This window comes from Cinclus cinclus, chromosome 21 (assembly GCF_963662255.1).
Source record: "Cinclus cinclus chromosome 21, bCinCin1.1, whole genome shotgun sequence".
Lineage (NCBI taxonomy): Eukaryota > Metazoa > Chordata > Aves > Passeriformes > Cinclidae > Cinclus > Cinclus cinclus.
In genome coordinates this window covers 6,979,738-7,000,658 of record NC_085066.1, presented here as the reverse complement: position 1 = coordinate 7,000,658, position 20,921 = coordinate 6,979,738, and the positions used below count along the sequence as shown (strand labels likewise).

The following is a 20,921-nucleotide window of genomic DNA, read 5'->3' as shown; positions in this document are numbered from 1 at the left end:
GAGAGACTTGGTCAAGAAATAAGATATAAAAATCAACCTAGCCTTGACAATATTAAGTCTGTTAAAGACATATGGGGAAAAATCATTAGCTGTCAAATGGGAATGAATAAAACAGAATGTGTTGTTTTTGAATTTTGGAGGACTTATTATTACTAATAAAATGTATTTGGCAGTAGCTTTCTTTCCATAACTCAGATCTGTGCTGTTGTATCATGGGGGAAATTGCAATATAAGGACCTGTTCATTTTTCATTTTGTTTTCCAATTATATTTGAATAGAGAAATTCAAATTTATGTCTATAAAATGATACTTCTAGCCCACAAAATGGCATTACACTTCAAGTGTGTGCTAATTATATGTCTTTTATGGCTAGCATTTTCCAGAATCACAGCTGGTTGCTTCAGTGACATTTCAGCTTTGCATTGAGAAGAGTGTCCATAAGACACATATTTTTCACATTTGCAAAATTGCATGATGAATACCTCACCAATTTACCATACTTCTGGCAAATGCTCAATTTCTGGCCATTCTAGCAGTGTGAATCAGTAATATGTTTTCTACATTCACATTCTATCCCATGTGCTCTCTCAGTGGCAGTCTGGCTTAATGCATATGTCCTTCCACAGTTCTTCATAAATCCATGTTCATTGATCTGTGATTATATTTGAGCCACTGTATCAAGTTTCCATTGAATAAGAAGGTAAAATGTTGTAATGGAAGAAGAACTAGTTAATCCATGTGGATCTGGCATCCAGACAAAAGCAGTTTGTTGTGCTGTCCTTTGAACCCATTTGCTCAATTCATTGGGAGCTGTGGGTTATTAAAGAGATTTAGAAAGTCTGGTACTCCTGGTATTACTTGAGCAGCTTGTATTAACTTCACTGTGGCTTTGTGCAGGCTTCTTTTGGAAGAAATGAGATTGTGTTGTCCTGAAACAGGTTTTAGTCCCTTCCAGATGAGAGCCCTGAACTTGAACTGTGCTCTGTGCATAGTATGAAATGACCAAGCTGCAAAGACTCCTGTTTTTTTTTTTTTTCTTCAAAGAAATAAAAAAAGGTCATTAAAACAAGTTTAGCTTTAAAGGTGCGTACTAGACAGAATGGGTTTAGGATGGCTTTAAAAGGTAGGTCATTTTTACAATGACTGCAAAATGAAAGCACAGTTCTGGGAAATGAATGGAAATCTTTCCTTAGGGTAAAGCACCAGGATTTTGGCATGCTCTCAGCCTGTGCAGTTTAGTGCATGTAGGAATTGCAATAGTGGGTTCCAGAGAACGAGGTGGGCCTTTAACTTAGGCTTTAAAGGATGAGCTTGTTTGATAGAATTGGTGGTTGAGTGTTGGAAAGTGCCCAGTGATGCCACCCAGTGCAGGCCCAGCTGAGAGTCACATTCCTCACACAGATCGCTGCAATGACCACGACACCAAGACTTCCTACAGGATTGGAGACAACTGGAGCAAGAAGGATAACCGTGGGAACTTGCTGCAGTGTGTCTGCACTGGGAATGGCAGAGGAGAATGGAAATGTGAGAGACACACATCCCTGCACACCACCAGCACTGGTAAGTGGGACAACATGTTGTGGAACGAAGGGAGGGGGAGGAGGAATGCCATGTTTTGACAGGTTAGGACTTGAAGTTGGGTTGTTCCATCCTAATTCAAGTATTTCAGAGTCTTGTCTGGGAAAGATCAGCAGAGAGGGTCAGAGTTCAGAAGATGCTCCTTGTTTTTGTGTGTGTGGAGATAAGATTAATTGGTACCTTGTTGCCATACACAAGTGGGGCTGGCACATACAGATGGGATTGCCTGTACAATCACAGGGCAGTAAATCACATCTAGGGCCCTGCATCCACAGGAACTCTGTCTTGGGAGCATGGCACTCTGAGTTAATGTTTGAACTTTATGTATTTGCCTCAGGGTAACTTTCTTGAAATGTCCTTTATTTAAACCCCACTGAGACCATCTGGTTTCTTTGACATGATAAATATACCTACTAATGGTTGAGCTTAAAAAACCCAAAAATGTCAAGGAATGTATACAATGCTGTTTAATACATGTATATGAGATAGCTTGTAATTTCAGTATGAAATATTGCCTGGTTTACAGGTAGCGTATTTTTTGTGCCTAGTGTTTAAGTCTTCAGCTCCTAAATTCTTTGGTCATTTTAAGGATCTAGGTTGTTATCAGTGAGTGCAATGTAGACCTTCTGTTTTCCTGCAGTGCCTGCACTACATTTTTCTTGGTAAATGACCTTTAACTGTTTGGTACCATCAGGTTAACTTAAAACTCTCAGAAGGTCTAAACTTCAAAATGTGTAACACTTCAAGGGTGCCAGTATTTTGTTTCCATTATTACTTCCCCTATTTCAGCAGAGCTGAATTTGTGGAGGTTCCTGTGGGGAAAAATGTAGCAAAAATTTATATTATGTAGACGGCAACAAGCCTCTTTGTCTCTCAGTATTATTCCAAATGATAATGTGCCAAAAACTTTGATACAAAATTTATTTTTTTTTTTTAGCAAAAGAATACATTTAAGGTATATTCTTCTTGTTTTTCAATGAAAAATTCAAAATTAATCCTTTTTGACTTACCTCCCTGCTTTCTTGGCAACTTTTATTCTCTGGTCACTGGTCTTGATTTTTCTATTCTACATTTCCTCCAATTAAACCTTTTTCTTCCCCCAAAAATTTGTTTTCTTAACAATTTGTACAAAAAACAGTTTCTAAAGCCACTCTTCAGGGTGGGAAACCAGAGGCTGTCATTAGCAGAAGGGGGGAGTTCTAATTTTGGAATTTGCCAAGTGGAATAATTAAGCCGCAACTCGGGAAGCTTAAGGGTGTCGTGCCTTCCATCTGATGGAGTGCCTGAAGTTTTTATTATCTCAGCATTTAATGGCAGCCTTCCGTTGCTGAGCTTTTTTGTGCCACGTGTCCCTTCTGCCGTGCTGCAGGCTCTGGCTCCCCCAGCATCACGAACGTGCAGACGGCGCTGTACCAGCCCCAGCCACAGCAGCCCCAGCCCTACGGCCAGTGCATCACGGACAACGGCGTCGTCTACTCCGTGGGCATGCAGTGGCTCAAGACACAGGGCAGCCAGCAAATGCTCTGCACCTGCCTGGGCAATGGAGTCAGCTGCCAGGAGATAGGTATGAGTTGGGGTATAGTGCCTGCTCACTCCAGTGGGGCCTCTAGGACTGTCCTGTGGCTTAATTTCTGAGTAGAGCCCTTTGTGTGCATGTCAGAAATGTCCTCTGAAGAAGACATACTGGAGAAAGGTGCAAGGGGGTTAGAAATGGTTTAGTTATTTGAAGCCTGGTTCTTTAGGGCAGGAACGTTTCCCAGTGAGCTATATATAACCTGCTGAGGGGAAACAGAGCCCTTGGGGAGCAGCATTAATAACTTTATTCAAATGGAGCTTTGATAATATATGCTTGGAAAAGAATGTAAAAGAAAAGAGCTCCACAGCTGTGGAGCTGTCTGTTGGTGTGTATTGGCCTGGCTCCATGGCAGTCAGTGTGGGTTCCCAGCAGCCAGTGACTTGGCCCAGAGGGCCTGTTGCTGTTTCAGAGCCCTGGGATTTGGGGATTGCTTCAGACTGCAGCCTAATGCTGTGATTTTCTTTTGGAAGCTGTGACCCAAACGTATGGTGGCAATTCTGATGGAGAGCCCTGTGTCCTGCCTTTCACCTACGATGGCAGGACTTTCTATTCCTGCACCACCGAAGGCCGCACGGATGGGCACTTCTGGTGCAGCACCACTTCCAACTTCGAGCAGGACAGGAGATACTCCTTCTGTACTGAGCAGAACGGTGAGTTCTTCTCAGAGGGTCTTCTCATGCATGAGACCCTGGTGTAGGCATAGAGGAAGGAGCAGAGCTCACAGGAACAGGCTGCTTGACCAATTCCAGCAGTCTGTAAGGACTCCAGGCAGTGCTGTGAGTGGAGGGCTGCCTGATGACAGAGCACTTGTATACTCCTGGCATTGTTGGAGGGTGCTACAGATGTTCCCTTTGAGTCCTGTTCTCTGTCCTCTGAGCTGACCCAAGAATGGGAGTACCTGGTCATGGTGGAGCTTTGGTCCAAAGGCTGCTTGTCTTTGGCTTTGCTCGGGTGAATTGCTTCAGGCAATGCCCATATTAGGCTGCAAAGAAGAGGATATCCATTGAGTACAGCCTGTGCAGTCCTGTCACTCCCTCCATCCTGGCTATCTAGCCAGGCTGCCATATATAGCAGTGATCTTCATGTGATTTGTGGTCACTGATGAAGAGCTGGGGCATGACTAAGGCAGCAGCATTCCCTCTTGTCTGTGGAAGGTCAGTGCTCCCTTCACAGCACATATCTACCTATCTGTGTGGTTGCACATCCTGGAATGCCTGTCAGACATCCATGAAGCAGTGTCCAGGCAGCTTCTTGGGATCTGATGTTGGAAAGAATATTTCATGTTCCCACATGAAAATATTGCTTCTTATACTGCCTAGACACTTAAAAATTCTGTTCTACTTCGGTTGGTTTTTTTCCCCAATAAAAGTCAAGCCTTTCTCTGCAGGGCATATACTACTTCCTTTTTTTAAAAAAAAACAAACTAATCCCCAGAAAAACACCCAAACACTGTCCCTGTCCCTGCACACATACATGTTTTAGAGAGCCTTTTTGTGATACACTGTGGAAAAGAGAAATGTGATACAGAAAAATCTCAGTAAATGTTGTCTTGTTTTCCAGTCTTTGCAAAGCAGGGTTGCTCAAGAGGTGATTAGTTTAGGTAGATTACAGCCCTCTTCCCACTGCTGCTTGCAAAACATGAAGCTTCCAGTCTGCAGAGGTTTTGGCTTGTCCTGTTGTACATAACTGAACTGTAACCCTTTCCTGAGGGTAAAGGCTTCCCTCAGAGCTGAAGGGCAGCACTGGGAAATAGCTTCAGTGAGATAATACAGCTATGCTGAGAGCTGTGAGTTTTTCATTCCCTAGGTCTTGGGAGAAGGGATCTACAAAACTACTTCCCAAAAACAGTAAGCTTTGGTTTTCCCTGTTTCCTGGGAATTCCCATGGCTGTCTCTGCAGCTGATTCCAGAGCAAAGCTTGAACTGAGCTGACCTCAAGCAAAGCTTATGTTTCCACATCTGAATTAATTAAAGCCACGAAAAGAGGCCTGTGGATTATATACAGGGCACATGTAGGAAAAAGTAGTGCTAGTTGCATTTGTTTGGATTTGTTTTCCAAGCTCTTCCATGTATGCTAAAAGAGTGCATGCTGCATTTGCATCTGTTCTCTTCTCATTTTTTTGTACAGTTTTGGTCCAGACACGTGGTGGCAATTCCAATGGTGCTCTGTGCCACTTCCCCTTCTTGTACAACAACCGCAACTACACCGACTGTACTTCTGAGGGACGGAGGGACAACATGAAGTGGTGTGGAACCACCGAGAACTACGATGCTGACCAGAAGTTTGGCTTCTGCCCCATGGCTGGTAAGGCTGAGAGTCATAAAGGGGTTATGGAGCACCCATGTACGGTTCTTTGAGCTGGAAAATGAAGATCTCTGTCGTTAGTCAGATACTGATGACTTCTGATGAGCTGTGTGAGCCCAAAGCCCTTTAAGGCATTTCTGAAGTTTTGTTTTGCTTCCTAGTTTCCCCCATTGGCCATCTCTAGCAGAGGTTTAGGCAGTGCCAGAAGAAGGGAATTTTCTTTACCTCTTCGCTACAAACCAGTGGTAGGCATGCCTTGAACTGGTGTAGATCTGCTGGAGAACCTAAATTTGAGTGTGTGCCTAAAACATCTTTGTTAAGATGCTGAAACTATTACCTAGTATGGAGGGGCATTGCAAATACTCAGTCCTGAAGATCTTATAAATTCTGGCTTCATAAATACCTTCTTGCTTTCTTCTCACCCAGCCCATGAAGAAATCTGCACAACCAATGATGGTGTCATGTACCGTGTTGGGGACCAGTGGGATAAGCAGCATGACATGGGCCACATGATGAGATGTACTTGTGTAGGAAATGGCCGTGGAGAGTGGACCTGCATTGCCTATTCACAGCTCAGAGGTACTGATTTTCATGCTCATATCACCATTCAGTCTAAGTGGGAAGTGGGAGAAATTGATTTTCTTCTGTCATTTTAGGCATGAGCCCGCACTCAAGAACTGCCGTTTACTCTATGGGGTAGGAAGGGGATTAGAAGAGCTTTGAAGTTCTTGTCTTATTTATGTGCTGAAAATGTATATGCCAGCCTTTACAGGCTCTCAAGCAGAAGCAAACCTTGAATACGTTGATCATGGTATCCCTCCCTCTTTTTGTCTACATTTAGGATTTGGCACCACTGTGACTTTACAGAGAGCTCAGTAAAGGCACCTCCCCACATCAAGAACAGACAAAACTCTAGACTAGTCTGAAGTTTGAAAGCAGAGCTGTTCAGTTTTATTGTTCTGCAGTGAAATTTTCAATTCCTCTGTGCTGGATTAGCCTTTTGCTGGCTAATCTATATGAAAAGCTGGCAGGAAAGCATGGAGATTACTCTTATTTATTTACTCATTTGTGTAAGTGATCCACGTGAAGAAGTACTTAAGCAATACCAAAAAAAGAAGACTTAAAAGCACAGACATTTGATCATCCTACAGCTAGCTCACAGCATTGGCTTCATGTCTGGAAAAGGCAGGGGGGTTGCTGTCAAGAGGCCAAGAAAGGACTCTTTAACACCACTGCTGAAATGGGATATAATTTATAGGGAAAGGCTCACTCAAGGGCTTTGGAAGGAGTTTTTTTTATTGTGTTCCCTTCAAAACAGTGTGAAAGGCACTGGTCAAAGTTATGGTCTGTGCAAGTCCTGTTTCTGCTTACACAGCTAGTTCTCTGCAGTTCCATTCTGGAGTTGATGTGGTCTTTCTTGATGAGAGGTTAGAGGTATTTTGGTTTTACAAAAGTCAAAGGTTATCTGAGTAGAGCTGTTTAAACACAGCAGCCAGACCTTGGTGCCTGCAGGAGAGTCTGAGAGCTCCTTGATTTATCCTGATGCTGTGCCCATGGTGTGGGAAAATATCATGGGGAATGAAATCATGGGAATTATGGTCTCACTTCCCCAAGGACAGCTGGTCCAGGATTGACTCCGGACCTGAACTTGGGTCTCTTGGGTCCCACTTAAGAAAACAACTTGCTTCTGGGCTTGTTTTCATGTTTGTTTTGTCTTTCTGCTCCTTGCTGTGTGTGATTAGACTGGCTTTAGGAATTCTAGGCCAGATCCCAGATGAACATTGAACCCCAGCAGAGTGATACCATTGTACTAAAGCATGGAGTCTGGTTACTGTGTTATGAGGGATGAGTAGACTGGTAGGCATCAGCAGCATCTTGTGTGTGTAAAATATCTGCCTCTGCCTTCAAATTACTACAGAGGATAGCAGAGATACCCAGCAGAATAACATCATGAGGATGGCTCTCCTTCTTGATTGTATCTATAAATTTGGAGCAGCCCTTTTCTCTTTGTGTAGTTGCAGGGATTTGAGGGTGAGGAGTTTCAGCTGAGGGCTCTCAGAGGAGATGGCTGGAGAGTCATTGTGGTGGTTTAGATTTTTGTTCACACATGGAATCTGTCTGAAGGAGCAAGAAGGCAGTTCTGTATCTGCGTTATGTCCTACAGACCTCTTTTCTGCAAGTGTTGCTTATTTGTACAGTGCTGATAGATGAATTTGGGAGCAGGGGTGTGTATGCAGCAGCACTGTGAGCCTCACAGATTACAGGAGGATTCCTTTCTCACTTGGGTGGAGCTGGTCATGGTCAGTCTGTGTGCTGATCAAGCAGAGGGAATGATGTTCCAGGCAGAAGGGTTCTGTCTTAATGCTTAGACCTACTGCTGATAAACTCTACTCTCTCCCCCAGACCAGTGCATTGTGGATGGCATCACCTATGACGTGAACCAGACCTTCCACAAGCGTCATGATGAGGGGCACATGCTGAACTGCACCTGCTTTGGCCAGGGCCGGGGGAGATGGAAGTGTGATCCTGTTGGTGAGTCTCCAGCTGTCCTCACTTGCCAAACACCCTCTGTGGCTCTGTGCAAACTGGCTGTGGTATGGAGAAACTGGTGTGTGAGTTTGGGCACAGTCTTTGTCCACTTTCTGACCTGAATTGTACAAAAGCAAAAGTAGAAGCACTACTGCATTTGCTGGAGGGTAAGTGAAAGGGCATTTGTTAATTTAAGGACATATGCTTGGGTTACGTCTGCCGCAGAAGAGCCATAGCTGTGGCAGGCATATGTTGTAAAATGGAGCAGGTTGTGGTAGCAGGGCAGTTAGCCCCAGGCTGTGGTGATTTGGCTGGGTTCTGGTAACTGAGCTGTCAGCTTAGCAGGGGCTCTCAGCCTGAACACTGATAAAACATGCAGCTGGGCACTGATGCTAGGATCAGTTTTCTTGCTTTTCTCTATCCTGAAATCTTGCAGAGTTTTTTTCCCTGAACTGAAGAAGGAGCACCAGCATATGTTAACTTACCTTGGACTGAATTGATTTTTTGGCTGTCCTTTGTTCTAGCAAAGAGGGAAAGCTCAGGATGAGAACATGTGTTAATAGTGTTAAAAGTGCTCTGGGGATTAGCTAAAACCATCACGGTTCTCTGCAGGAATGAGATTTCATGTCTTCTGCCTCCCTCCCTTCCCTAGCAATCCTTGATTGGAAGATAAGACCTGGCTGTTTGGTTTGCAGTTACTAAGTACAGGAGAGCTTCACATTATTGCCAAAAAAATGTATTAGAAATTACTAGTTGGGAAGCTCTGCTTTATCTACAGTAGTATCTGCATGTGTTTACTCAAGGAATGCAGATTGTAAAGCTCCTGAAAATTACTGGTTTGAAGAAAGGTGTGGGGGGATGATTTCAGCTGTCTGTATAGGTGCAATTAAAGTTTTAATTTTGTTGCCTCTCTAGACAAAGCTCTTCTTTATCCAAGCAAACATAATGCTTGTTTTCACTGGAAGTTTCTGTTGAGCCAGGCATACATGCAGTTGTCAGAGTAGAAAGTTTATGTACTGAAGTGCTGTACTGTGCTGTATTTACATTAGTTAAGCAGATTTCAGGATCTGATCTTCACCCTTTGGTTTACACACTGGTAAATCTGGAGAGATTCTGCTGAAAATAAACCATTCTGAGGACTATTAAAGCATAAATGAATTCTCCTGAAAGCAGGAGGAGTGTTTGCCTTTGATCTCCTTTGAGAGCAGCATGGTTTAGCTTTGGATGAGATGAACTCAGTTGGCCAGGGCAGAACTGAGCTCCAGAGTGGATGAAATTCTTTGTAGAAGGAACACCCCACTGAAAAGCATCACAGCTGCATTAGCCCCCTAATATCCAACTTAATACATGCAATGCTATATTAGAATCTTGATTTGAGATTCAAGTTCTGTTGCCACTATGTCTTTATGTACCTATATTTGCAACTGTATTTGAAGTAATTGCATTTCTTTATGCAGAAGTCTTTTGGGACTTACTCTTCTGTGTAGATATTTCACTGTGGTTTCAGTAACAGGCAGTGGTGAGCTGTCTCTTTTGTGCCTTCAGACCAGTGCCAGGACTCAGAAACCCGCACCTTCTACCAAATTGGAGACTCCTGGGAGAAGTATGTCCATGGGGTCAGATACCAGTGCTACTGCTATGGTCGTGGGATTGGAGAATGGCACTGCCAACCTCTGCAGACTTACCCAGGTAAGAAACCCAACAGAAAATGAGCTTATCTGCTGAGTAAGAGCTGAGGAAAGACAAATTTCCACCCCTCACCTGTTCAGGTTTCTGTACCTAATGCCTTTTGGTTTCCTTTTAAAATAGAACAGATTCTCCCTGTCCCTTGGCAGACACAAGCAGGTGTCAGGGGGTTATAAACAGGGGCCCAAGGTGTTTGCACCTATTCCTGAGGCCAGGCTTAGTTCAGAGAATGACCCTTAGTGCACAAACAATTTGGGTTTACATTGCCTCTTGGTATTCAGCAATATCACACATGTGATCTTCAGCTTATATTGCCTGAAACTCACATGTGTAGTTGTTCCTTTTCCACTCATTACAGAAACAAAATCCATCATGGAATGAAATGTTTTTCCTGCTCAGTGCCCCGAAGAAATTAAATATTTGAACTCTTGTTTGTCCAGGCAATTCCAGGAACTATAGCGATGGACAATGCCTGTTTGTTGGTTGTTCAGCTTCAGTTCCCTGAAAAGAGCATAAGGGGAACCTCTCTACTTTCCTGTTTAAAATTGCAACTGCCACTGTCTTAATCTGAATAAGATGAAGTGTTAAGGCTTGCTGAGCTTCATTTACTCCTGTTGGACTGCTTAAACAAACATCTCCCTGAGCTATGTGAAATATGCATGCCTCCAGCCTGGAGACCAGGGCTTTGGGCTGCTTTAGACACAAGAGTGACTGAAAATGTGTAAATAAACCAAATCTAATGTGTCTGAATGTAGGTTTGGGTTTAGGTGAGCTTTGAAATGTTCTGCCTGTGGGCACAGGTTTGTTTTTCTAGAAATCCTGTTAAATGGGGAACAGGTATATATGTTACATGGTTGTCCAAATAAATTATTATTAGAAATGTTGGGAATGGGGTGAGGGTGCAGCTATTTAATGGCTAAAACACTTTCCTGCAGATTCCAGGGATCTCTTTGCTGGGATTTTCTGAGAACTAACATCAGGACAGTGCTGCTGAGTGTTCAGTGAAATCTCCCCAGTGGGGCTGGGAAAGACTGAAAGGAGATCCATGGGATTATAAAACCTGTCCTTCTCTATTGGGGAGCTTGTTGGAGGAAATGGGCCTGAGCCTGACCTAGCTGAATGCAATCAGTAGCCTTAAGCATTAGAGCACTGCAGAACTTGTCTTTTCATCAGTTCATGGGCCTGTTTTGTCTCAGGACTTCCACCAACCCTTCTGGTGGGGGGTTTATGGGCAGAAAAGTCTCATTATCTGTGGAGTCTTTCACAGAGTCACAATAATTCAGTGCTTCAAATGAACTGATGAAGAAATTCAGTAAAATAGTAGAAGATCAGTGTCTCTTTTCAGTGTCAGATCAGAAATTTTCCCTCAGTCATGCTGCATGATTAGACCTGGATTTGGCATATGGTTTTTATCAGCTTCCCTGCTGCCATTGCAGAAGACATTTATGATGAAAACTGTTACTTGCTGAGAAATTTCCGCCATTTAACAACAAGACTTTGCTTTGCAGACTTTCTCTGTGCTAGATCTCTCCCATTTTCCATTTCATTGATAGCTTACAGGAAATCAGTGCACATTAACTTCCTCACAGATGTTATTCTTCTTCACTGGTTTTCTAGGTAGCAATGCAGCATTAATTATAGAAAGACAATAAAACTGATTTCCCATGTATAGAAATACTATGTGAGCCATGTAGCTTTCTTGCTTTTTGATGACTCCACAACATCCCCCACTATGTTAAAACTGGCAGGTTTGGTTTTTTTTTTTTTCCCAGGGTCAACTGGACCTGTTCAGGTGATCATCACAGAGAGTACAAATCAGCCCAACTCCCATCCCATCCAGTGGAACGCTCCTGAACGATCTCACATCACCCAGTACATCTTGCGCTGGAGACCGGTGAGTGTCACATTTGCCATCATTTGTTCATCAAGAGTACTTTATTTGGCTTTTTCTGGTGTCTGAAAGAAGTGGCTGACACAATTTCAGTGAAGTTAAGTTGCTTATTCAATGTTTTTATCCTGTTGAGGTCAAGAGCTACTCTTGAGCATCAAGGAGAGCCAGTGCTGTATAAACACTTAATGTTTTCTTGCCCAAACTTCACTAGTTGCTGAGTTCATGAAGTATTTTATTAAACAAAGCACTAGTACAGCAAGCAGACAAGTTTATATCCTTCCTTACCTTAGGAATGTAAATCCTTGTGGAAGCTTTTCATCCAAAGAAATGCTGTTTTAGTAACATGCATATCCAGAGACTACTGGGATACATTTTATTCTGTTAATGAGGAGGTAAAAGCTAGTAGGATATGAAGTCATAAACAACTTAATGTAGGATAGGATTAAATAAACAGTCACTCCCATCTTCTCCAAAGTATAAACCAAAACTGGTTAGCCACTGCTTGTTGGCTGATTCCTGTGTAAGAAATGATTTAGTTTAACCAAAGCAGATGAGCTGTGTTCCAACTCCCCTGAGTACAGCTTCACAAAAGACCACTTAATGAATCAGAGCATTACTACCTCAATGCTGCCTGTTATTAAGAGAACAATAAAGGCCCTGATCCAAAGTCATTCAGGGCGCTCAAGTCTTTTTACTGACTTCAGTGTATCTTGGATGAAGGCCTGAATGAAATGGACTTTAAAGCACTGGAGTACAAACCTCAGAGGATGGAGCATTATTTTAAAGCTTCCCATAGAGTTCAAACACAGGGTAGAAGGGAAGAACTTCTCTATATATTGTTTTCATATGATGGCTTAGAGTGGTGTTATGAACAGCCTTCAAATGTGTATTTTCCAGCCACTACTTTGTGTCTTACTGTGCTTTTGATGAAGGAATGAGTTGAATTTATAACAAATAATGCTCCTTTTAATGGGTAAAGTTCATAGCTAGGTTGTTTTAAGGTTTTACCTTTGCCAAACCTAATAATTCAATGCCATTGGTCCTGCTTCTTGGCATACTCTTCTCATCTCCTTGAACTTGATTCTGTCTGTGCATTAAAGCCATTCAAGTCATTCCTGTGTTTGAGTATTATTACAGTGAGAAGTAACCACACAGTGGGTTAGGTTGCTAGATTCCCCTGCTTGCAGCCTAGCGAGTCTCTCACTGAGTGTCCTTTTTCTTGCAGAAAAACTCAGGAAGGCAGTGGAAGGAAGCCACCATCCCTGGCCACCGGAACTCCTACACCATCTCAGGCCTGAAGCCTGGAGTGATCTATGAGGGACAGCTCATCAGTGTCCAGCAGTATGGCCACAAAGAAGTCACCCGCTTCGATTTTACCACAACCAGCACCACAGCAGTGACAAGTGAGTTGAGCAGGGGCACGTCCAGGGAAACCTCATCCCCTTCACCCACATCCTTGCTTTGTGCATCCCAGTTAACACAAAAGCAGTGATGCTTAATGCAGCATCTCTCTCCTCTCTCTTGTAGGCAACACTGTTTCAGGAGAGACAACTCTTCTTCCTCCCGTGGTTGCTACTTCAGAATCTGTCACTGAAATCACATCCAACAGCTTTGTTGTCTCCTGGGTTTCTGCTTCTGACACCGTTTCTGGATTCCGTGTTGAGTATGAGCTGAGCGAGGAGGGTGATGAACCACAGTATCTTGGTGAGACATCACTGGAGTGTGCCAGACCAAAGCACTGCTACTAGTCAGTGCATCATTGCTTTGTGGCAGTCAACAGAACTGGTGTGAACAGTGAGCATCTGTCTTTCAGTAGGATTCAACTAGGATATGAGACTGGCAGGACAAACTCAGATTAAAAAGTAACTTAGTTCATTGTCTTTTCTCCATTAATAGCTGTGAGAGAGCAAGGCAAGTAAATAGCAATATCCCCTCAGAATACTGTCCCAGAATTCTGCAGAGGAAAACTGCCTGAGTCAGGAGGGGTGGTTGAGTAATGACTCTGGGTAGATATAATTATTCTTTTCATCTTCATGAATTTGCTCCATTTTTTTTCCTTTTACAATCACGTAAAGTTACTGGCTTCCACAGCATCCTGAAGTGAGCAGCAGTGCAGATGAGAAGAAAACCAAATCTGTTTTTTTTTAAACCTGCCTCCTGGCTAATTTCCTGTGGCATACCTCTGTCCTTCTATCAGAATGGATAGGGAGAAGTCTTTCCCAAATGCCCTCTCTTGGCTGCTTGTTATCCCATGGATATCTCGTGTTCCAGTCTGCTCTGTCAGTTTTGTTTGGATCAGCTCTTCCTCATCTTTGATAATATAACAATGTAGCTGAGCTGGGAAGTTGGTTTAAAGGCACTGGACTCAGACACAGGAATTGAAACTGTTTTCCCAGCATTTACTGTAGAGCCCGTGGCACCACTACATATAATTTCATTTAAACTTTTTTCCTAATTTCTTGTCTTAACAGTGGTAATAGCAATATCTCACCTCAAATATTTGAAGTTATAATAGTTACTGGGACATGAGTGTGGTAGAAGAACATGACAAAAAGAACAGCAGTCTCCTGACCTAATAGTTCTTCCTGGACTGCTGTTCCCCTGACCTCACTGACTTGGACACTGAGCAGAAGTAGCTCTTGTGGGGACTGATAGCACTGTCACCACCTTCCTTTCTGCCCAGACAGCTGAGCTTTGCCGTGCTGTGAAGCAGCTCCTGAGCTCATCTGTCCACAGATTGCAGATTGAAGGGCAATTCCCAGTTTCCCCTAAGACACTTGCCTTCAGTCTGGACAGCAAGGAGCTACTTCTTGGGGAATTTTCTGCATCTGGCACGTAGGTGGACATCTGGGAGAACCAGCCCTTACAATGTCATTCTTCTTCACTCATGAGTCAGTGTTTCCACATAACCTACTCATGTGAAAGTTTGTCCATATATTTCTGTACTGAAAGTTCAACAGTCAGGGTAGGAAATGAGTATTCAGCTGAGATGGCTAGTGTGCAGGGGGCTGCTGCCCAAGCTGCCCTGCAATATCCCACATCCAGCCTTGCTGCCCTTGGTTGCTGGTCCTTACTCTCCACACAACTCTTCTGAGGTGAGCCAATGGCAGTGCAGAGAAATTGTTGTTTTATTGCAGGAAGACTGTGCTTCAGCCCAGATTAGAACAGGTTTCTCAGTTATTTAATTTGGAGAGAAAGTAAGAAGGTGGAATTGCTAAAACAATTTTCTCTTCTGCCTTGCTCAGATCTTCCAAGCACAGCCACTTCTGTCAACATCCCTGACTTGCTTCCTGGTCGCAAGTATATTGTTAATGTCTATCAGATCTCTGAAGAAGGAGAGCAGAATCTGATCCTGTCTACTTCACAGACTACAGGTATGTGTGGATGGCTGTTGCTGCACTTTGAAAGCTGTTGTTTCTGTTTGCTCAAGAATTTTTTGTTACCACTTATCCTCACACTTGCTGTCCTCCTCTATTTATTCTCTTAAACAGCTCCTGATGCCCCACCCGACCACACAGTGGAAAGTGTGGATGACACATCCATTGTCATCAGCTGGAGCAGACCACAGGCTCCAATCACAGGTTTGCTCAACTGGAGTGCACTTATACTGCATTATTGGTAGAATCTGAAATGTAGGTGGAAAAAAAAATGAAATATAACTCTGGGACAAAGATTGTGCAAAATTCTGTCTGGTTGGAGAGACTAGCTGGAAAGCATGTGGGCAGTTTAGCATTTCCTTGGTTTCAGTGGCTGAACCAAGCAATGCAGAAGGCTGGATGCAAAGCAATTCCTTCTGGATTTGTGTTAAAAAAAACCAAGCCCCAAGACCTTATAATTTGTATCTGTCATCCAGACCATCCCACAGTGAGCACAAAATCAGTACAGGCCTGAATCCACATGTCAGACCTCAGATATTCTAACCCAGGTCAGACTGTGCTTTGGAAGGTGGTGTGAGTGTGTGGTCTGTAGATGGGACGTGAGCACAGGCAGGCCACAGGTCCTGCTGAAGTTCAGGACTATTTTTATCAAAGCTCAGTAGAGAGATGAGTTCTGCCCTCATTTCTAGCATTCTTTGTGCTTACTGTTTGTCTTGAGGATGACATATTTCTCTTGCTTCAGGCTACAGGATTGTCTATGTGCCCTCTGTGGAAGGCAGCAGCACAGAGCTCAACCTGCCTGACACTGCCACCTCTGTGACACTCAGTGACCTGATGCCAGGGGTTCAGTACAACATCAGCATCTACGCCGTGGAAGAAAACCAGGAGAGCACTCCTGTCTTCATCCAGCAGGAAACCACTGGGGTCCCACGCACAGGTAATGCTCATCTTGTGGGTTTCAGTCATTGAGATGTCTGTTGCTAGGTCAGTGAGTACTTAAATGAACTCAGTTATGGTTTTGTGGGTTTGAAATTTAAGTTTCAGTGGTACTGAAGTTCTGTAATAAAATCATGCTCATTTATGCAGTCAAGACACCACTCTGCATTGAGGGTTGTAATTCCTAGGGGTTGGACTGCAGGCAGGTCTTGCATTGTCTGCAGGAGAGAGATCATTTCCCAAGTTATCTTAGGGGGATTCTGCTAAGAAATCCTCTGAAGTGCCTGGTGCATCATTTTGCCCCAGCACTTGGCTTGCAGATGTTCAGGGTTACGTACTCAGACACCACAACACATGTTCAAATTGTTCATCTGACTTTTTCCTCTCCCTTCTAGTCCTAGCCATTATTGGCCTTTGTAGTGAGTGGGGATGGGTGATTGCTCAGCATTGACTGATGTGCCAAAATGACACCATAGGTTCTAAACTTGAGGCACTCAGTATTTCAAAAAACTTAAGGTTTCAGGGTTCTTTAAGTACCCAGTTGGACTGAATAACCAAACCAAAAGAAGGGCTAGTGAAAGAATTGGGATTTGATGTGGTAAGCAGTGGAATTTCATGGTCCTGCAAGTTGCAAGCACGTGTTTGCAAATGGGAATTTGCCAGGAATGAATTCAGCTCAGTGATTTTATGGTTTGGCTTCTGCATCTTCAAAAAATGTGCACTGGTTAACCTTAGGGCAGTATCAGTGCTAGTCTCAAGAAACTTAATTTAAACACAGGAATTCAGGGGTGCAGAGCTGTGGCCCAGCAATGAGGGAACTGCATTTTGCATTTGACTATAGTAAGGCCAGATCAGCCCCTGTACTTGTTTAATTATAAAAGGTGGATTTCAAGTTAATCACAGATGTTCACAACATGCTGTGGGTTTTGAAAACCCTCACTTTTAATTTTAGAAGGAGGTTACTGTTCCCAACCCCTGGAGTACATTTTTTCCCCTCAGGCTTTGGTTCTGAATGCGCTTGAAGTTCTGTAGCGTATTGCATCTGGTATTTCAGTTCTTTCTGTCACAGCACAATACCTTCTGAAGACATAGTATACTTAAAAGCAGATAATGATATTTGGAATTGTAGTCTGCTTGAATATTGTCTGGGAATGTGTGTAGGCATGTTTATAGTGAGGTTGCCCTGACTTTTCAGTTTGGTAAATATTCTTGGGCTAGCCATTGTTCAAACAAAATTCACTTTTTTTTCCTTCCATGGAAACCTATAACTTCTCCTCCTGCTAAGGAGTCTCTCTGACAACTGTTGTACCCCTGTGTTTTCAGATGAAGTGCCTTCCCCCAGAGATCTGCAGTTTGTGGAGGTTTCTGACATCAAGATCACCATCATGTGGACCCCACCTCAGAGCCAAGTGTCCGGCTATCGGGTGGAGGTGATCCCTGTCAACCGCCCCGGCCAGCACGGCCAGAGACTGCCCATCACCAGGAGCTCTTTTGCTGAAGTCATTGACCTGATCCCAGGAACAACCTATCTCTTCAAGATCTTTGCTGTAAACCAGGGCAGGGAGAGCAAGCCTTTGACTGGAGAGCAAACCACCAGTAAGTGTCTTTCCTCTGTGCTTTTTTCAGCCTTTTTATGTGCGTATTTCTCTGTTGCTTGGAGAAATGTATAAACAGAGCACTTGAAGTGCAACAGTTCTAGCCCAGGAGGTATCCCATCAGTAGGATGACAGGGCTGGGAATTCATTCATTCTAACAATGATCTCTTCAGCAGATTTATCCTCCTCCAGGGCTTTCCAATGGGAGTTTAAGTCTCATGGTGCTTTAAAACAATTTTGTATGGCTGGAATTCAACTTTTTTTATTACTGACTGAGAATTGATGGACCCTGCAGTTCTTTTACAGCACAGATCACTGCCTGTGATTTTTATAATTTTTTTTTTTTTTTTGGTGGTACATTAGGGCAGATTTCAGTATTACTTAGAAGCCTTGCAGAGATTCTTCTGAAAATCCCCATCTCCCTTCTGACAGCTTCCTACCTATCTGGCTCCCCTGGCAGCAGGAGCAGTGGTGCCTGCAGATGCAAGGAAGGATCATGCAGGATTCCTCAGAACCTGATTGCTAATGATCTAGTGGCAGTGCAGTACCTCACCAGTGTGAGGGAGAGTGCACTTTGTCAGGTATTATTTTTTGCTTTGCAGCAGTGCAGAGAAGAGAAAGGAGCAGTGGCTGGGTGTGATGTGGGTTTTCAGATGGAAGAGTAGGAGTTTTATCTGGGTTTGGGTGGTTATCTCCATTTTTGATGCAAGAGGAGAAGATCAGACAGAGCATGGGACATAGTTTGTTTGATCAGATCCTGATTATTGGGCAATAGAAGGTGAGTGGGTGTTTATGGTGTTCTTTGGCTGGGTCATTTCATTCAAAGGGACAAAATTCAGCTATGTGTGTCTGCTGCTCTTCTGATACTTTTCAGAAAATAAGAACAACTTCTGAGAGTCCAGCCTGGCTCTTATTAATATAAGAAGGAGGGAAAGGAAATGGGATAATCTGTAAGTATAGCCATGATATTTGAGAAATATCCACACTTCCATCCATAAAGTCATGAGCAATGAATAGTGCCTGTCCCTTGACTGTGCAGGGAGAATGGGATCCTTATGTCCATCCTTTACCATAGGTGCCTAATTTGAGCACAGCACAGATGGTGTTAGCACCCTCCCTCCTCTTTCAAGTGAGGCTTTCAAAAAGCAGGGATGCAGCTTAGGAATCTGAACTCTTGGAAGCATTTAGAACAAGAGGGGCTCAGTTCCCAGCTAGATCTGTATTTTTTTTGTGGTTGTTTTGAGGAGCCTGAGCTAGGTGTAGGGTTCCTCTGAAACTCCACACAGAGGTGTACACTGGACTGTAGACATTTAATTCAGACAGCACAGTGCCAGTCACAAATGTCTGGAATCATTTTCCATAGGCTGTGATCATCTGCTTAACTGCTTTGCCTAAACCACATTGCAGAAACTATTCACATAAATTGCATCCTGTAATCGAAAGTCCTGGGAAACAGAAATCATTCAGGGTTCCCAAGGAAAACCCTGCAGCAAAAGTCTCTTCCCACGGTGTAAATGTGATTCTCTTTTTGGCTTTCCGTTAAAAAGCAGTCTACAAATAAACTCCAAGTGTGTGTGTGTGGCTTTCTAATCTTCCCCTTTGTCCTCTAGTACAGGGAGAGGAAGTGATAAAAGCCTAATAGAGCTGGCAAATTAAACTGTGCAGAAAGGAACTGACTCTAGGCTACACATTTTAGGAAGATGCAATCTTTTTCAGATGAGACTTAGCCCAAATCTAAGCACCAGCAAGGGATAAACTTGACTTTCAGGCTGTGGGTTGGAGATGGGCTTATGCAGAATCACACTCACCTTTTTTTTTTATTTTTGAGTTCTCACCAGTTTTTTCAAGTGGTGGAAGAAGGAAGACCTCACTTCCTTTTTCCTCCCTCAAAAGTGGAGAAAACAAGGACAAAAGCATTTTCCTGCTGAATCACTGGGAGAGTGATGAAAGCATTTTTGTTTCACTGAAATATTATTTCTCCAGAAGGAGAAAAAGGCATTTGTCAGCAAAAAAAGAGCACTGATGGAACTTCACTGCTCTTAATTTCAGCATATGGTTAGAACCTAGAAAAGGTGGGGAGCCTTGCCATGTGAATACTGCGAGCTCTTTGCTGCAGCCAGTGCTAGCTACCCTGCCTGCTCTGGGGGCAAATTCCCCTTCAGAGCCTCACCTTCTCTCAATTGAAGGCAGTGATGTCTCCACCACACACTGTGGCTCCAGTGAAGGAGCTGTGCTGCCTCTGCCTCTTGTTTATGCAGTTATCTGGGTTATCAGCTGCAGCAGCTTCCCAGGGGTACTGATAAAAAGGGGAGCATGCCTGCTGAGAGCTGTTCACTGTGTCCCAGGGAAGAGATGAGCATGCTTGGAATTGTTGCATGGTCGGTTCCATAGTGTGAATATTTTTCAGTAGATCTAGGAACTGGTTTTCTGCAGAAGGTTGCTGACTATTACTTATTTTGACACTCAAATGACAAAGTGGGGGTGGTTTATTTTGGGAAGGGATTTTGAGAGGACTGGGCAAGGATTTAAAAGAGTAAATCTTTTTCATGGAAAAGGGCTAAAATTAGGTTTCCGTGCTTACACTGACAAGTCTAAACTGAGCTGGTTTTTAAAAAATGCTCAGCACTCATGAGAAACTGTTGAAATTCCTGAGTGTGTTGGGGTCATCTGTCTTGTCTCAACCTTTAGGCTGCCTTCCCTATGGGATGCAGAGATGGCAGTGACCCAAATCAGTGCAGCCCAGCGTGCTCAGGTCTGCCTGTCTCGGTGTATTAATGGATGGCACTGAGGTGTGGATCTAGAAGTGAAATAACTTTCCAGCTCTCTCATGGTCTGTCTTGGTTTGAAAGACAGGTGTCTGCTAAGAAAGGCAGGAACCTCTTTTTGAAATGGAAAATGTAGACCCCCTCCTTCCAAATTATTATAATTTTGAAATTAAGGGGCTCTCAGGCAAAGATACAGGAATAAGAATAACAGTTGTTTACTAGGAGAAATTAAAATAGAACTACGGTATTACAAAAAACAAACCTAAAACACTGACAGTCAGAATACAACCTGACACTCCATCAGTCAGGGTGTTGGTAGCAGTCCCATTAAATGGTGGCTGAAGTGCTCCTGCAGTGACAGATGTGGTTCTGTTGGAGCAGTGCTCCTGTAGAAGGGTGCAGTTTTCCTGTGAAGGTTCAGTGATGATGTGGAAAGGTTTGGTTTTCCTCTGGAATCCAGTGCAAAAAGGCTGCTGTGGTGTTCCAATTCTCAGTTTTCATCTAGGTAGGAAGTGCTTGGCTCCTCCCCCTGGGTGGAGCATCTCCCAATGGGATGATGGAATTTTCTCAGCCATGCAGTGGGACTCAATGGCCCATTAACAGGAGATATCTCCTGGAGGAAGGATGGGTTGTGGAAAAGCTAAAGAACACTGCCCCACCTGGTTTTTAACAGATGGCCCATTA

The 20,921-nt window shown here is 43.5% G+C and overlaps 1 protein-coding gene across 1 annotated transcript in view; it reads left to right on the top strand.

The window, feature by feature from the left end:
• FN1 (fibronectin 1) overlaps positions 1 to 20,921 on the top strand; it is a 51,194-nt gene that overhangs the window by 5,213 nt on the left and 25,060 nt on the right. The window contains exons 6-19 of the mRNA XM_062506774.1: positions 1,402 to 1,560; positions 2,948 to 3,142; positions 3,625 to 3,804; positions 5,282 to 5,458; positions 5,885 to 6,037; positions 7,862 to 7,990; positions 9,533 to 9,676; positions 11,446 to 11,567; positions 12,790 to 12,967; positions 13,092 to 13,268; positions 14,810 to 14,938; positions 15,056 to 15,145; positions 15,684 to 15,878; positions 17,201 to 17,473. Of these exons, the coding sequence (XP_062362758.1) occupies positions 1,402 to 1,560; positions 2,948 to 3,142; positions 3,625 to 3,804; positions 5,282 to 5,458; positions 5,885 to 6,037; positions 7,862 to 7,990; positions 9,533 to 9,676; positions 11,446 to 11,567; positions 12,790 to 12,967; positions 13,092 to 13,268; positions 14,810 to 14,938; positions 15,056 to 15,145; positions 15,684 to 15,878; positions 17,201 to 17,473 (2,301 nt within the window). The remainder of the gene's footprint in view (positions 1 to 1,401; positions 1,561 to 2,947; positions 3,143 to 3,624; positions 3,805 to 5,281; positions 5,459 to 5,884; positions 6,038 to 7,861; positions 7,991 to 9,532; positions 9,677 to 11,445; positions 11,568 to 12,789; positions 12,968 to 13,091; positions 13,269 to 14,809; positions 14,939 to 15,055; positions 15,146 to 15,683; positions 15,879 to 17,200; positions 17,474 to 20,921) is intronic.